This window comes from Melanerpes formicivorus, unplaced genomic scaffold (genome assembly GCF_026170545.1).
Source record: "Melanerpes formicivorus ecotype bairdi unplaced genomic scaffold, bMelFor1.0.p_v2 SCAF_3, whole genome shotgun sequence".
Lineage (NCBI taxonomy): Eukaryota > Metazoa > Chordata > Aves > Piciformes > Picidae > Melanerpes > Melanerpes formicivorus.
Window position 1 is genome coordinate 36,274,743 of NW_027142355.1, and position 17,397 is coordinate 36,292,139.

General features: G+C 39.3%; 1 protein-coding gene across 4 annotated transcripts in view; it reads left to right on the forward strand.

Annotated features, from left to right (window-relative positions):
- The window catches only part of SLC16A7 (solute carrier family 16 member 7), an 89,176-nt gene that overhangs the window by 39,961 nt on the left and 31,818 nt on the right, over positions 1–17,397 (forward strand). For all 4 annotated transcript variants that reach the window (XM_068170385.1, XM_068170376.1, XM_068170386.1 and 1 more), the window contains exon 2: positions 16,132–16,376. In XM_068170385.1, coding sequence (XP_068026486.1) covers positions 16,163–16,376 — 214 coding nt within the window. In that variant the 5' untranslated portion in view covers positions 16,132–16,162. The remainder of the gene's footprint in view (positions 1–16,131; positions 16,377–17,397) is intronic.

The following is a 17,397-nucleotide window of genomic DNA, read 5'->3' on the forward strand; positions in this document are numbered from 1 at the left end:
CAGTCAAGACTTACAGCACCTGCTCTATTTTAAAGAGGTTTAATATTTTCATTTTGTGGGGCTGACATTTTAAGTGAGTTTTCCAACTCGAAATTGTCAAAACCAAATGAAGTTGCTTTGGCTTGGTTGCTTTCTTGTTTGTTTTGATTTTTTTTATCTTCCTTGGTTTTATCTTTTTTGTTACATTTTTTTTCTCCCCACTTCTGTGAAATTTGCAGGAGGTATCACAGTATCACAGTATAACTTAGGTTGGAAAGGACCTCGAGGATCATCGATTCCAACCTATCAACACAGACCCCATGACTATACCATGGCACCAAGTGCCACGTCCAATCCCCTCTTGAACGCCTCCAGGGACGGTGACTCCACCACCTCCCTGGGCAACCCGTTCCAATGACAAATGACTCGCTCGGTGAAGAACTTCCTCCTCACCTCGAGTCTAAACCTCCCCTGGCGCAGCTTGAGACTGTGTCCCCTTGTTCTGGTGCTGGTTGCCTGGGAGAAGAGGCCAACCCCTTCCCGGCTACAACCACCTTTCAGGTAGCTGTAGAGGGCAATGAGGTCACCCCTGAGCCTTCTCTTCTCCAGGCTAAACAACCCCAGCTCCCTCAGCCTCTCCTCATAGGGCTGTAGATCTACTTACTATAAACATCCACCTCTGTGTTCAAATGTGGGGTGTGAGAAGTGTCACAAGTACATAAAAGTGTACTATCATTGCAAATCAGACTTTGTAAATTGCATTCTACTGTTTTTCTACTGTTCTACTGATTTGGCAGTTTGCAATGTACAGGATCTCTCACTGTCTTTTCCAGAAGTATAACTGAAGGATTCTACATGAGAAAATGTTTTACCCATTTATGTACAGGATTTATGCATCATCTTTATGTTACTAACTTGTTTTCATTTAAAGAATTGCAAACAATCTATGAACTGAGGTACATAAAAATCCTAGAATAGACTTATTTAGGGATGGAGCTTTAAAAGATCACAATTTTCCATTGATTTGTGGAAAATTAAACAGTACTTCATATTAATTTGCCATTTAAAATATGCACAGATATTTGGTAATGCACATGTACTGCAAATGTATGCATGACTTTATTGAATGCAACTGACCTTACAAGTCGGGCTTGTATCTGATTCATTACAGACAGAAGTGAGAGCCAATTGAAAAACTCATAAATAGCCAGAGCTAGATGACATCTCATGTGCTGCTCATCAAAGTCTATTTTGTTTTACAAAGATGAGTCCTATCTTTACACACGTTTTGGAGATTAAAACAACATTCCTTCACCCATTTGCACTCTGATACTTGCTCAGGAAACCTAAACAGGTAGCCTCTGTTACTGTCCTTCTTCACATCCTAAAAATCTCAGGGTTGTCAGTGCTGTATCTTTTAACAGTAATCTTTATTGTGCAGGGACCTATCGTAGAATCGTAGGGGCTAAAGGAAACCTCTGGAGATCATCTAGTCCATCAAACCTGCTTTATTGTACACATGAATGCCACACAGATTTATTTTACCCAACCTGTGTCTCTGTATAAACATTTTGTTGACTGAAGAGATTAATCACAGAATGCTAGAGGTTGGAAGAGACCTCCAGTCCAACCTCCCTGCCAAAAGCAGGATCACCTAGAGTAGTCCACACAGGAACACATCCAAGCGAGTTTTGAAAGTCTCCATGGAAGGAGACATCACAAACCCTCTGGGCAGCCTACTCCAGTGCTCTGTCACCCTCACTGTAAGGAAGTTTCTCCTCATGCTGAGATGAAACCTTCTATGTTCAAGTTTGTATCCATTGTTCCTTGTCTTATTGCTGTGCATCACTGAAAAGAGATTGCCCCCCTCCACTAGACATCCACCTCACAGATATTTATACACATTGATGAGTTCCCTCTTCAGTCTTCTCGAGACTAAACAGCCCCAGTTCTCTCAGTCTCTTCACAGGTGAGATGCTCAAGTCCCCTAATCATCCTTGTGGCTCTCCATTGGAGTCTCTCCAGCAGATCCTACATAATTTATGGAGGGCAAAAAAAATCCCAACCAAAATCAAACACAAGTTCCATGTTTAATTTATACAGAATGCAAAATATAATGAAAAAGGAATAATATTAGATTGAACAAAACACAGGTTTTGTGCTTGAATCAGACTAAATCAAGTACAACCTGCCCTTGGGAACACCTGGCAGTACATATTTTGTGAGATAAGTGAAATGTTGAAAAGTGGGTCTGGAGAAAAATCTGTAAAGAAAAAAAAAACAACAACTAAAAAAGCTTGCTTAAATCTAGTTACCCCAGAAGGTAATTGTTGTTTCATCTGCAGTTATTGGCTAAGGAGGAATCTAGCTAAATCCCAATTAGAAATACGGATTTGTAATTCAAATCCATCTGAGACCCTTTGGAGTCAAATGGGCTGTATATAAAAAGTAAAAGACTATCTGCAGAAGGTTTATGCATACTCTGTGCATACCAGTGTATAGTTTAAGTGTGAAGTGGAAGTGAGTAATAGATGTCTTTAAAGGTTTTAGAAAAACATAAACTGCACTGCTGGGTGTTGGGCACACAAAGAAAAGTTAACTACCCTGAAGGCTGAAAGAATAATCTTCGGTGGACTATAATGCTCTTAGGCTATGAATCCCAGCACTGTGTTGCCTTCTCAAGGAAGAGCCTTGACAGTAACAAAACTGTTGCTTCCTTATCTTGTTATCAAAACCGAATAAACAGATATGCAGTGTGTGCTGAGTTTGCTTCTGAAGTAATGAAACCTCTGTCCTGAAAGGGACAGCAGAGTCATTGCTCAGATTGATGCGCTCATTGCCCTACATTTGATACGGCTTGCTCTTGATTTATTAAGCTTCCAGGTAAATGTGATGTAACTCCTTAGTGAATACTTTTACTGTGCCCTTTAGCTAATTGGAACCATGAAAATACCACGAGGATCTTTAGATTTCTTGTCTCATTTGCTATGTATTTATGTAAACTATACTACTGTTTCTATTGCAGCTATTATAGTGGTATTTTGAAGATTCTGAGGATTCTCAGTAGTGAAAATGTTATCTTATCTCAGTTCACAAGAGAACAATCCAAAGTGTAAAGCTTTTCTCCTTACAGTAGAGAAATGTAGTAAGTTAATGCTTGTGAGTCTGCTTACTTTGGCAAAACAAGTAGGCTTTTAGCAAAGTATGCCCTTGTAGAGCACTTTGGTACATGGGAGAAGTTTTACAGTTAGGATCCAGGATGTATCAATGAAAGTGCATTTTCTTGTGAATTTACCAGGTTGCTTCTGAGTAATGAGGCAATGCTACTCTACATTCTCTGTGAAGAGTTAGTAATTTCCCAGATAAAACAGAACTATTGCAATAGGAAGTTCATATTGTGTAATTAGTGGGCTGTTGCACTTCATTTGTCAAGTCTGATACCCAGGCAGTATCCTTTCTGGATCATCCATTGGTAGTAAGAAAAGGAGTTCCTCTTGTCTTAATGTTTGAAAGTAGCACTTTCATAACAGTCTAAAACAGGTGGTAAGCTCTGGTCAAAAGATTTATGATCAAGAAGGCCTACGTTCCCCACTTTAAACTGGGGAAGTGGTCATATATAAGGTAAATACAGAGTTCTAGGATTACATAGAAAACCGATAATGGGAGATTGAAATATGAAAACTGGGGAAAAAAGTAAGGATGTCTAGATTCTTCATAGATTCCTGATGTCAGCATGAAAGGGAAAGGATTTTAGAATTATATAGCACTTCTCTTGCATCCTTCAGAGCTTGGGCATCTCTTAATCTCTTTGGGTGTATGGACAAGCAGTAAACATATTTTCAGTGATGCAGTGCCAGTGCAGAACCACAGGCTTCGCACGCATATTCTGCATCTTCTATGCCATTTAGTAAAGTTGCAAGTGATATATGCATAAAAAATATGATTTGTGATAAACTCTTGATGATTTCTAGAGCGTATTGCAAATTACTCAAAGATAGTTTTTGCTGTAGTGCTTTAGAACTACCCTCTGAGAGGTGGAGGAGTATGTTGTACTATTTGGGTGTTGTGTACTGTGTTAGGAAAAAGTGTCCTCCATGATACACAAGAGAGGGTTTTTTGATCTCCCCATGTCCAAATTCTCAACAATGGGTGGAGGAGTACACACCAGAATTTTATTAAACCTTCTTGATCTTTAAAGTGGTTTTGTATATATATCAGCAGATCACCTCATTGACACTTGGACAAAGTACATAGTAAATTTGTAATTAAACATCCTCTTCCTTCCCATGGAAATCAAATACAGTCACAACTTCTTCCTTCCCTGTATTTGTTTCTGCTACAACATTGCCGTTGCCTAAACTATATTAGTTTTGGTGCATACTTCAAATGAATTTTTTATCATCATGTTGCAGACTCATCATACATGCACTTGCTTTATGTAGCACGGTGTCATGCTGCTCAAATAAAGCTAAGTTGCCTCAACAGAATACTGAGCTAATATAGCTGTTCTGTTCCTACCAGTTATGTTTATCCATTAAGAGAGCATGAGTATTTTTATAGCACTACACTATCCCATGTAAATGATTTCCTCCCCCCCTATATTTGTTTATCTGCCTGCTCAAAGTGGCAGGCTATCAAATAATAGAGCTTCTTCACTAGTATAAATACCAGCATAAGAAAGCCTGAAACTTCATTGTGGTTGCTTTTCTCTTTTTCCTTCCTTTCTTTTCCTTTCTTTTTCTTTCTTTTTCTTTCTTCCTTCATTTCTTTCTTTCTTTCTCTCTTTCTTTCTTTCTTTCTTTCTTTCTTTCTTTCTTTCTTTCTTTCTTTCTTTCTTTCTTTCTTTCTTTCTCTCTTTCTTTCTTTCTTTCTTTCTTTCTTTCTTTCTTTCTTTCTTTCTTTCTTTCTTTCTTTCTTTCTTTCTTTCTTTCTTTCTTTCTTTCTTTCTTTCTTTTTCTTTCTTTCTTTCTTTCTTTCTTTCTTTCTTTCTTTCTTTCTTTCTTTCTTTCTTTCTTTCTTTCTTTCTTTCTTTTTCTTTCTTTCTTTCTTTCTTTCTTTCTCTTCCTCTCTTTCCCTCTCTCTTTCTCTCTTTCCTTCTCTCTTTCTTTCTTTCTCTCTTTCTCTCTTTCTTTTTCTCTCTTTCTTTCTCTTTCTTTCTTCCTTTCTTCCTTCCTTTCTTCCTTCCTTTCTTTCTCACTTTCTTTCACCATTTATTTCAGTCTTTGGTCTTTCTTTTGCTCTTTTTCTTTCTTCCTTCCATTCTTTCTTGCGTTCTCTCTCTTTCTTTTTTGCCCTCTCTTTCTCTCTTCTTTCTTTAGCTCTCTTCCACTCTTTCTTTCTCTTTTTCTTTCTTTCTCTCTTTCTCTTTCTCTCCCCTTCTCTCCCTGTTTCCCTTCTCCCTCCTTCCCTTCCTCCCTCCCTCCCTCCCTCCCTTCCTCCCTCCCTTCCTTCCTTCCTTCCTTCCTTCCTTCCTTCCTTCCTTCCTTCCTTCCTTCCTTCCTTCCTTCCTTCCTTCCTTCCTTCCTCAATCCTGGGAATTTTCTTAGACTGAATACCTACCATTGCAGAAACTATTCCAGATTTTTCAGTATATAATGGTTCCAAATTAATTTCTTTTAAGAGCTCTTTTCATCAGTGTAAGTTTTGGTGGTTCTGCCTATTTCCTTTTTGCCTTATTTATGTACCTGTTTTAGTACCTTTGCTAACAGATAATGAATAATCTACTACAATTTCTCAGTTCACATTTCTAAAGGTCTCTATGTCATCAGAAGTTTTCCCTTTTATTAATAATATATAAAAAACTGGCAGGAATAAATGAAATGTGAACCATGTGTAATCTTTTGCAGTATGGAGATATTTTCCAGCCTTGGCCTGTTATGTGTTTCCAGTCATATGCTCTTAGGAACAGAATCCAGATCAGTTTACTTCCTATTACATAATCTAAGTAGTTGTCACTGAAACTTAAGCATTAGTAACTATTTCCACCCATGGGAGTCATGTGCTGCACGAGAATAGAAGAAAAATAGTTCCCACTGTATGTGAGGTGATGCTTCCAGGCCAGGATTTAGGTGATTGCTGGGGCATATATACAGAAAGTATACTGGGCCATAATATTGAAGCAGAGAAAATAGCCTGGATTTGTCTTTTAGTATCAAGAGCACAGAGTAACTTTGATAAAGTTTGCAGAAATTAATGTCAGCAGAATTTGAATTTGAATCTATTGCATCTTCATCATGTCAAATATTAAACCAATAGGTGGCTTAATAGGAAGATAGCTCTTCAGCAATAAATGAATTGAGCATTGCCATTTTCAAATTATACCTTTATGTAAAGAAATAAGAATTTTGATTTTGAAAACATTAACTAATAGCACAGGCAAAGAATAGACTATCTTTGCCCAGCATTGATTTTTTTTTTTTTCTTTCCCCCTGTAATTTACTATTGAGAGAATGGTATTAAAATAAATATCAGTTATTATTGGTAATGGAAAATCTGCTGCTTTGGAAAGATTATGCTATTTATTTTTCAAGCAATGTGCAGCAGCTGTGCAGACAATTCCATTAATACTGACTTGAAGCCTTAGTTCTTCCATTTATAAAATATCACAAATCAGGGAAAACATAACTCCCTGTCTTCCAAACATCAGAACTCTTGAAAATATGCATCAAACCTACAGCTCCAGCTTTACATGACTTTATTCTAGGTATTCTTTGTTTTTATAACATTCACTCAATGCGAATTTTAAAGAAGATGAGTGGGCTGATGGACTGAAAAGGCTTATAGTACCAAAAATGGTTGAAAATTGGCTTAGACAGGATTAAAATAATAAGCTTATACAACAGGTCGTAAGGCCAGCAACTACCATTGTTAAATATGAGGGAATGTGATATGAAGCAGTTAGAAAGTAATAATTGGAGCAATGTTCTTGCAATGTGAGGAGCCAACACTTTTGAGTTATTAAGGACAGGTATAACTGACCTTATTAAAACTCTCTCTTCATTGGCAGAACTAAGTTCTGGGTTGGAGTTTTTTGGAAGATTGATTAGTTTAATGGTTTATTTTTTTCCAGGTATGTAGAAGTTTTCATCAACCTCAATCAACTTACTGTTAAAACCGATTAATTCTTCAGATGGGATCACTGGCATTTTCAATTTAGCCATCAACATTTCAGTGCATTTCAATTTGGGTGGAGTGTCAGGCTCTTTAAGCTAGATGTTCTATTGACTGCTTTTTTGAAGTAATTAAAACAGAATTGCAATCACTTTAGTTGGAATTCATTTCACTTAGCGTTAGTCATCTAGGCATTTAGTCATCCAGAGTAAGCCAGTCATTTAGGTTTCCCTTAAAGGCAATAAAGAAGGTAATAACAGATGGAATGATGAATGGAAGTCCAACACATGATTGTGATTGTGAATACAGAATCACAAAATCACAGAGTGTCAGAGGTTGGAAGGGACCTCCAGAGAGAGCATCGAGTCCAATTCCCCTGCCAAAGCAGGGTTGCCTAGGGTAGTCTGCCTAGGAATGAATCCAAATAGGTTTTAAAAGTCTCCAGAGAAGGAGACTCCACATCCTCTCTGGGCAACCTGTTCCAGTGCTCTGTCACCCTCACTGTAAAGAAGTTTCTCATGTTGACGTGAAACCATCTATGTTCATTGTTCCTTGTCTTACTACTGTGCACCCCTCCACCTGACACCCACTCCTCAGATATTTATAGACATTAATCAGATCTCTTCTCAGTCTTTTCCAGACTAAACGGCCCCAGGTCTCAGTCTCTCTTCATAGGGGAGATGCTCAAGTCCCATCATACAGATTACAGTTTCTCAGGAGAATGTGGCAGCGCAACATAGGCGGTTAAAAAAATGACAAAAAAACAATCCCACAACAACTCTGATAAATTATGTTGGTCATCTCACTACTGCCTCAGCAGTGCTCAAATTCTGTGATTTCAATGATTTAACAATTTCAATATATAATTTCAATGTATTTTTTTCAGATGGGGATTCCTGTTCTTAGAAAAACCTTAACTTTAGTGACTGACTTAATAACTTTTGGCCTTGGCCTCTTTTAAATCATGATAAAGTAAGGCCTTAGTGAGGATGGAGATTTAATTACCCTCTCACAACATAACTTATATATTTTTGCATTTTATGAGACAGTATATTACAGGGCACACTTCTGTCTCAGTAATCCTATTTTGACTGCTAAAATGGGAAGATGATATTCATATGACCTGTGCCTTTACTATCTGCTCAGCTGAGGCTGTTACTGAGAATAAGACCATTACAATGCCAAACCCTAAGAAGAAAGAAAGTTATTGGGATTGTTGGTTTATTTTTATCTCACAACACGTGCTTTTCCCTCCCTTCTGTTTCTCTCCATGGAGCCTGCCTCTGCCAGCCTCCCAGGCATTTGGAAGAGTGATATTAATATGGCTGCTTTGGATGTGTGAGTGGCTATTACTTTCCTACACTGTCTTCAAGCACACACTTGTTACTGCTTCAGCAGGATCAGTGTACTACAATATTGATTCTTAACTGTAAATTATGAATGGGTTGAATAACTCCATGCTTATTTCACAGATGTGGTATTTAGAACTAGTTCCTTTGTCTTCACTTCAAGAAAACAAGGGAAAAAAGTTTATTTTCTTGTTTGTTTAGTTTTTTTCTCAGATACAGCTTTATGCTTAAAATATCTGTAGCAATATATTTTAATATTGTTGGATATTGTGGTGTTAAAAACTGAAGTGAAATAGGCTTTAAAATTTAGGCTGGTGACTTTTTGCCACTTTTCTTTTTTAAGATTGGCTTAGACTTTTACAAAAATAGTAAATCCTAACATAAGGCACATAAATACCATTTAATGCAATTTACTATATATATAATTTATTCTATTGTTACTTTAAAGTCTAGGAAGCATTCACAGACGTGGTCCTTTAATTCAGGCTGATTGGAGAAACTGTACAAAACCCAGCAGCTAGACTGGGCACATTTGAGCAATTTTGGTCTCGCACAAGGTGTATTTGTCCTGCAAGTTAGAGCCATGTGGAAAAAAGGCAGTAGAGTCAGATTTGGAGTCTGTCTTTCACCTACTTGGTCTGAGAAAGCCGACATTCAGATAAAAAAACCCACTATTTTCCTGTTTCAGGATGATTAGCCAGGCTGGGTACCAGAGCTCATTAGAAGCTACTTTGCTTCAAGAACTGAGTAATTAGAGCTAAAAGCAGAGAGCAAGCTCTCTTGATCCCTTCACTGAGAGTCAAAAAAAAAAAAAGAATACAGTATTAACCAGGTTGGAAAAGACCTCTGAGATCATCAAGTCCAACCTACCACCCAGCACCATCTAATCAACTAAACCATGGCTGCAAACCCCTCACCAATTTTGTTGCCCTTCTCTGGGACACGTTCCAGCATCTCAACATCTTTCTTAAACTGAGGGGCCCAGAACTGGACACAGTACTTAAGGTGTGGCCTAACCAGTGCTGAGTACAGGGGCAGAATGACTTCCCTTTCCACATCCTCCCTTTCTCCACAAATAATGCCAAGTCAGAGCAAACCTCACATAACTGACTTCTTTTTTTATTATTATTTTTGTTTTTTCACATACTGAGTATTGCTCACAAGGGAGTAACAACATCTTGTAGAAGTCAGTGAGGCAATATAATGTGAGGAGATGGTACCTGCTATTCCGCCATCCTGCCTGGAGATCATTAAAAGAGCTGTTAATAAAAATAAGGAAATTGATTTTTCCCCCTCCTCCATATTTTAAGCAAGGATCTTCTACAAGAATATAATTCCCATATATAACTCCTTACTTCCTAGTGTTACCACAAGGTCGTTTGTTTAAAATACAGCAACGTAATTAACATTAGAGCAGCAGCCTGTTCAAACCTATAAAACAAACATTGTGCCCCCACCTGTGCTCCTAATTCAAGTATTAAGCAGTACAATTAATCTGCATTTGCTACTTAATGAACTTCTAAAACACACATGCACTTAAAAATCTGTCATAACTCATATCTCACTTGGACATTAGCCTGTACCACACCTCTGCCACTGATTTGAGACAAGACCAGGGTGTTTAGCCTATTAAGTGGCTGGTATTTCTTAGTCACCCCGCAGGGCTGTTCTCAGAACAAATTTGCTCAATCTTTTTGTGGTTTACTGTTTGGAGCTGGAATGCAGTACTTGTATGCCAAATATTCCTACTGTCCTACCACAAGGGGGGATGGATTTTTCCCATACCAGCTCTTTCATCCTTGTACAAATGGCTGCTGAGTTAAGTGGTGATGAGGCGCATTGAGGACAAGGCAGAGAAAATACAAGCAGGAAAGCAAACAGCTGCTATGATGTTGGAAGGAAAAGAAAGTGAAAACTCCTGGTAAAATCAGAGTCTCCATAAACAAGGGAACAACATAACACTTTCTCAGAAGTGCCTTTGACAAGCTGTTGTATCAATAGCTGGTTCTGGCAGATGGCAACTGCAGAATATTGATGAAGCAGTGGTCCAAAAGCAGTCTGAACAGGTTGATCATGACTGACTGAAGTCTGTGGTGCGCGGTGTCAAGATACATTATTTTTCTGTGGCATTTGCTCTTAGTCTGACCTTGTTGCTCACTTGCTGCTTTCTCTCTTTTCCATCTTTTTTTTCCCATCCTTTTCCTTCCTCTCTCCCATCCTTCCTTTCTCTTCTCTCTTTCATTCATTCATTCAAATTGTCAATTTCCTAATTAAGTTCAAATGTGCTATACAACAAAAAGTGGCATATCAGATATTTTAAAAGTGTCCTTTTGCCCTGTTTCTTAGTTTTAGTAGATGGCATGCAGCTCTTACTACAGTAAGCTATGTTCTTGTTCACTGCTCACATATATGGGATTTATACACAGGAACTAGAAGGAGCTTAGAAGAAAATCCTTGTGCACAATCTGACTCAGGGTATGGAAAGGCTGAGCAACCTCCATGTATCTGACAGAGGAGGGAGATTGATGGCTTCACTCAGGATGCATTTCAGTCACCATTCCCCTGCTGCTTTCCTGGGTGGAGGGCAGGCAGCATTTCTCACTCATATGCCAGTAAAAACATAGGTATGAGAAGTACTTGCTAGCTTTAAGCACATGATGGAGTTCATATGACAGACAGAAAACACTGGTGGTGACCTATATTAAGTGCTGCCATTTCTCTTTTTGTAGCATTTTTTTTCTGTCTGGTACCATGTCCTTCACATCAATATCATCACACATGCTTATTCTTATGCCTTCTATTCTATTCTATTCTATTCTATTCTATGATAGGTTGGACTCGATGATCTCAAAGGTCTTTTCCAATCTGGTTAATTCATAGTATCATAGTATCAGTCAGCGTTGGAAGGGACCACAAGGATCATCTAGTTCCAACCCCCCTGCCATGGGCAGGGACACCCCACACTAGATCAGGCTGGCCAGAGCCCCATCCAGCCTGGTCTTAAACACCTCCAGGGAGGGGGCCTCAAGCACCTCCCTGGACAACCCATTCCAGGGCTTCACCACTCTCATGGTGAAGAACTTCCTCCTCACATCCAGCCTGAATCTCCCCACTTCCAGCTTCATTCCACTCCCCCTAGTCCTATCACTGATATCCAGATTCCTTGTTTTTCACAACCCATAGTAAGCTCTGAAAAGGCATTTTGCTTGTCACTGCTTCATTTCTTCTCTTCTGCCTCTTCCCTTGTCAGTACCTAAATCCAGTCATCTAAAATGCTGTTTTGTTTTGGTTGATAGTAATACTCCCCAAATCGTGCAAGTTAGGCTTAGGTTATAGCAGCAAACCTGGGGGTTTGGTTGGGATTTATTTGTTGTTGTGTTTTTGTTTTGTTTTCCTTTTTACCTTTTATTAACTGCAGCTAAAATTGGTCATCGCTGTCATAAAAGAACATCAAGGAAGGTATTATTAACTCCAATCTGTGTGCTAAACAGGAGGTGTGAGGTACAATGTTCCAGGCTCTTGTGCCAGCATAACGTCTAGTGCAGGCTAGGAGATAGCCTTTTACTGCAGTGGCCCCCTGACCTGGCCTTGCAGTGGACCTTGTATCACTTTGTATCAGTTTGGTTCTAAGCTGAGGCTTAGAAGCAGCCGGTGCCCCATTGCTCATCTCCTTAATAACCCTGTAGTTTATGGTGAAGCTTTTGCAGGGACAAAAGGACTGAAGTTTCAGAGCCTGTTCTGCTGTCCTAAAGGGGTCAGATACAACAGGATCTTTCCAAAGCATCTCTACCTTAGTGACATTCAGGAACCTTCAGCATTGTTCTGACTAACGTAGTGGCAAGGATCTTTCAAAGTAGTTGTGTATTATTGTTAGGAAAAGGAGTGTTTCATCAATAGATTGATAATCCCATTCCATTTTTACGGGGAGTAATGCCTTGATGCTGCGTGACGTTATTAAAATTTATCATAGAATCATAGAATCAATAAGGTTAGAAAAGACCTCAAAGATCAAGTCCAACCTATCACCCAAGACCTTACGACTACTAAACCATGGCTTCAAGTGCCAAGTCCAATCCCCTCTTGAACACCTCCAGGGATGGTGACTCCACCACCTTCCTGGGCAGCCCATTCCAATGGCTAACAACTCTCTCTGTGAAGAACTTTCTCTTCACTTCGAGCCTAAACTTCCCCTGGCACAGCTTGAGACTATGTCCTCTTGTTCTGGTGCTGATTGCCTGGGAGAAGAGACCAATCCCCACCTGGCTACAACCACCCTTCAGGTAGTTGTAGGCAGCAATGAGGTCTCCCCTGAGCCTCCTCTTTTCCAGGCTAAACAAGCCCAGCTCCCTCAGCCTCTCCTCACAGGGCTTGTGCTCGAGACCTCTCACCAGCCTTGCTGCCCTTCTCTGGACATGTTCAAGAGTCTCAATGCCATTCTTAAATTGAGGGGCTCAGAGCTGGACACAGTACTCCAGGTGTGGCCTAGCCAGTGCTGAGTACAGAGGTACAATGAATTCCCTGCTGCTGCTGCTGGCCACACTATTCTTGATGCATGCCAGGATGACATTTGCCTTCTTGGCCACCTGGGCACACTGCTGGCTCACATTCAGCTCTATGTTCAGACATAGAGGCACATCACATGAGTATAAAACATAAAAACAAATATGCTCAGGCCTTTGAACTGTAAGAAAAAAATAATTAACCCTTTTTTAGGAAATAACCAAAAGTTTAATCAGATGAGCAGGACAGCTTTCTCAGACAGATAAAAAATTCTGTTGTTTATTATCACTCAATTCATGGACATGCCAGTTTGAGGGTTTGTGAATTGGAAGGAAATCGATTATCACTATATTTCCTATAAGTTACAGTGGGCTTTCTGATACACTCCTCCTTGTAACATGTCCTGCTTTAGCAAAACCATGAAAATATATAACTGCTTTGCTAAAGTTAGGTCTCAACACACAGAATTTTGTCTACTTGCCTGATTTTTGTAGTGGAAGGCCCAGGTTTTCACCACTGAAGTATGTATGTGCTGATGTTGAGCTGAGACTAAGATAAGCACACATGATAAGTACATGACAGAGGAACTTTCTAGACATGCATATAAAAAGATTTGCATGCAGTGTGTACAGAGCAATAGATATCTATTGCTGCCAGCAGCAAATCTGTTTGATGGGATGCAGAAACCAAACTACCTGGGCTTTTGCAACCTTGCACAGAAGAGAGATATTCTAGTGGTTTCTTTAGCTTTCCCTTGGATATCTGCCAATATCAAGGTGATATCTAAATTGGCTTCAGTGGAGAATCATAAATAGAGTGAGTTTCTATCACAGGGCTAACCTAGTGATAGATAATCTGAAAAGAACATTGACAGGTTTTGCAGCATATATTGCATGCAGTGCTACATGATGTTTAACCTGAAAGTACTCTAGGCACTATCCTGAGAGATTAATGTAAACCAACACAGTTTGGTTTTTAGTTCCTGTTAAGGTAATCATATTGCTCCCACTGCTAATGCAGTTTGCTGTGAGAATCTGGAATGCATTGGAAAAAATCACATGGAGACTTGCTGGTAATCATAAACATAGCAGCAACCTACATACTGTTGTCATCCACAGCTTTCACTACTGGTATGGCAGGAGACCAATCAAGAGCATGAAATTGCCTAAGTGCCCAAGAAAGAAGCAAGGAAGAAGGAGGAATTGTCAGTTCATGCTGTGTGTGTATGCTGGATTACACAAAAGAAAACACAGACTTCAGCTTTGTGTTTAATAATAGTGGAAACATCACAGAACAGCAAAATTAATTCTCATTACCACATGTTTTATAAAAAAATAAGTATGCAGAATGTAGAAAGTGTAAGGTTTTAGATTTCAGGATGATAATAACAGTATGAAATTTATTTCAGGCCTTAGGAGTTTTATGTGGATTGCCTGTGATTTCTTGAACTGCTTGAATGTGTTGGTTGCCTCTCTCAGAACCTCTGTAAGATATCACTCTGGTGGCGAATTCTTAATTAGAGAAGAGCTGTGGAAAGGTTGGGAGGTTATTAGTTAAAGACATCCTGATGTCTTCTGACATGTGGAAGCAGAGCAGAAATAGTACCATCAAGCTCCACCTGCAAGTACCATGAACATCAACTAATATGATAATGGTTTTTAAAAAAATAAGAGTGCAATATGGAATTGTAGTATTTTGTATTGACCTAATGGAGGTGCAGGGAATTTTAAATCTCAGTTTAAAAGTCACTTTTTAGATGTTCTCTTGAGGTGAGCAAAAGATAACAATCACAGAGTCACAGCATGTTAGAGGTTGGAAGGAACCTCCAGAGATCATTGAGTCCAACACCACCACCACCCCCCGCCAAAGCAGGATCACCTAGGATAGTCCACACGGGAACACATCCAGGTGGGTTTTGAGTCTCCAGAGAAGGAGACTCCACAGCCTCTCTGGGCAGCCTGGTCCAGTGCCCTGTCACCCTCACTGTAAAGAAGTTTCTCCTCATGTTGAGGTGGAATCTTCTATGTTCAAGCTTGAACTCGTTGTTTCTTGTCTTATTACTGTGCACCACAGGAAAGAATTTGTCCCACTCCACTTGACATCCACCCCTCAGATATTTATAGACATTGATCAGATCCCCTTTCAGTCTTCTCAAGACTAAAGAGAACAAGGGGACACAGTCTCAAGATGCTGCAGGGGAGGTTTAGACTCGAGGTGAGGAGAAAGTTCTTCACCGAGCGAGTCGTTCATCATTGGAACGGGCTGCCCAGGGAGGTGATAGAGTCACCATCCCTGGAGGTGTTCAAGAGGAGATTGGACGTGGCACTTGGTGCCATGGTCTAGTCATGAGGTCTGTGGTGATAGGTTGGACTTGATGATCCTCGAGGTCTCTTCCAACCTTAGTTATACTGTGATACTGTGAAACAGCCGCAGGGATCTCAGTCTCTCTTCACAGGGGAGATGCTCAAGTGTCCTAATCATCCTCATGGCTCTCTGTGGGACTCTGTAGCAGATCCCTATCTCTCTTGAATTGGAGAGCCCAAAACTGGACACAATATTCCAGGTGTGGTCTTACCAGGGCAGAGTAGAGGGGGAAAAGAGCCTCCCTAGTCCTGCTGGACACAATTTTCTTGATGCACCTCAGGACACTAATGATGATAAAAAATGGAATAATGATAGCATATGATAAAAAACTGCAATGAATTTATTTCTTGCTGTCATTGCTGATGATTTTGCTGATGTACTGGTAAATCCTGCTTACACAATGGCATTTAGTGATAATTGGCTGTAATTCTCCCCCCCCCCACCCCCCCATTTTTTCCTATAAGTAATGTTTATTTTCTTTTTCTGTTTAATTCCTGTGCTAAATCCACACTGCAGATAGTATAGCTGTGTAAATGAACAACAAAAACATCACTTTCCAGTAAGTGACTAATGGCAAATACAACTTCAATGGCTGAGTTCAGTGATTTGTAACAGTTGTTACATGCTGAAAGGATACTGTAAATAGCCCTTTTTGAAAAACATTTTGCTTGTAAAAACAGGTGCTCTGTTCTGTGGTCCTATGAAAGCTGGAATTTAGTCTGTGCTCTGAGGATTCTTTGTAATCCCTTCAGATGATAACTGAATACTGATGTTTGATAAAGAAAACAGGGAAATTGTTTGAAACCTTGTTTCATCTTTTCTTTTTCAGCCTAGTTGAAGAAGAGAGAGAGAGATCAAAAATGCCACCAGCAACAGGAGCACCACAGTACCCACCTCCAGATGGAGGCTGGGGATGGGTTGTGGTCTTTGGGGCCTTTATCTCCATTGGATTTTCCTATGCATTCCCCAAAGCCATCACAGTATTCTTCAAAGAAATACAAGAAATCTTCCACACATCATATAGTGAGATAGCCTGGATATCATCAATAATGTTGGCTGTCATGTATGCAGGAGGTAAGACATTTGTTTGGGTTTTGCTGTGGTCTTAAAGCATTTAGAGTTAATTACTACCTGATTTTGTCATTATTACCTAAAGAATTTACTGAAATACATGCTTCTTTTTCTATTATATTTTATCAGAGAGTACTGGTAGCCATATAATCATTGAAGTATGGTTTACTTTATCTTGTAAAACATTTTCTATTCTCTTTATTTTAGTTTTCCCCTCAGCCTTTTGTTTGTTCCTCTAGCTAATTATGTTTCGCAGTCATGCACTAAATTCACAGGTTTTGAGTCACATTTTCCAACACAGCAATGCTGAAGTAACTGCTTGTGGGATGGGAAAATCTGCTCACTATCCACTGCCTGTTTCATTAGTCAGGCATCAATATTCCTCTGTGGATGGGAGGTCTTGTGTCTTATCCCTGTTCGTCCTAAACCAAAATCCTACCTTCCGTTTAGGCCAAGAGCCACGTTTCATATATGCCATCATTCTGATAGCTAAGATACAGACAGTGTTATTCTGGGGACTAAAATAAGCAGAGAACATGAATTGTATGGTATCTTTCTTTTCTTGTGAGCATGAAAGTAAAGAACGAGACAAATGATCAAGGGTTTTAAATAGAAAGTTATATTTTACATACAAAGTGTCAAACTTGCTTTGACAGGTTCTAAGTCTATCAAGCTCAAAGACTAACTGTTAAATCCTACTTTATTTCTTCATTCTTTTAGAATTTTGTTTTAATTCTTTAAAACATTGATGAGAGCTGTCTGATACTCTAGGCAAAACACTTTTTTAAGGCAGTCCAGAGGTCGGATTAAGAGGGTATTTCAGGCAATAGATTGCCCTTATCTTGGGTGTTACAAGGTAACCCCTTGGAACATCTCAGACTGTTTGTAATGATGAGGCAATTAAATGCTTATATTTGTATATGTATATGTTTATGGATAAATGTATATAAATGGAGACTGAATACATTGTGGCAATATCTCTAATCACTGAAGAGCATCACTGTAATGTTTTTCAGAAGTGATG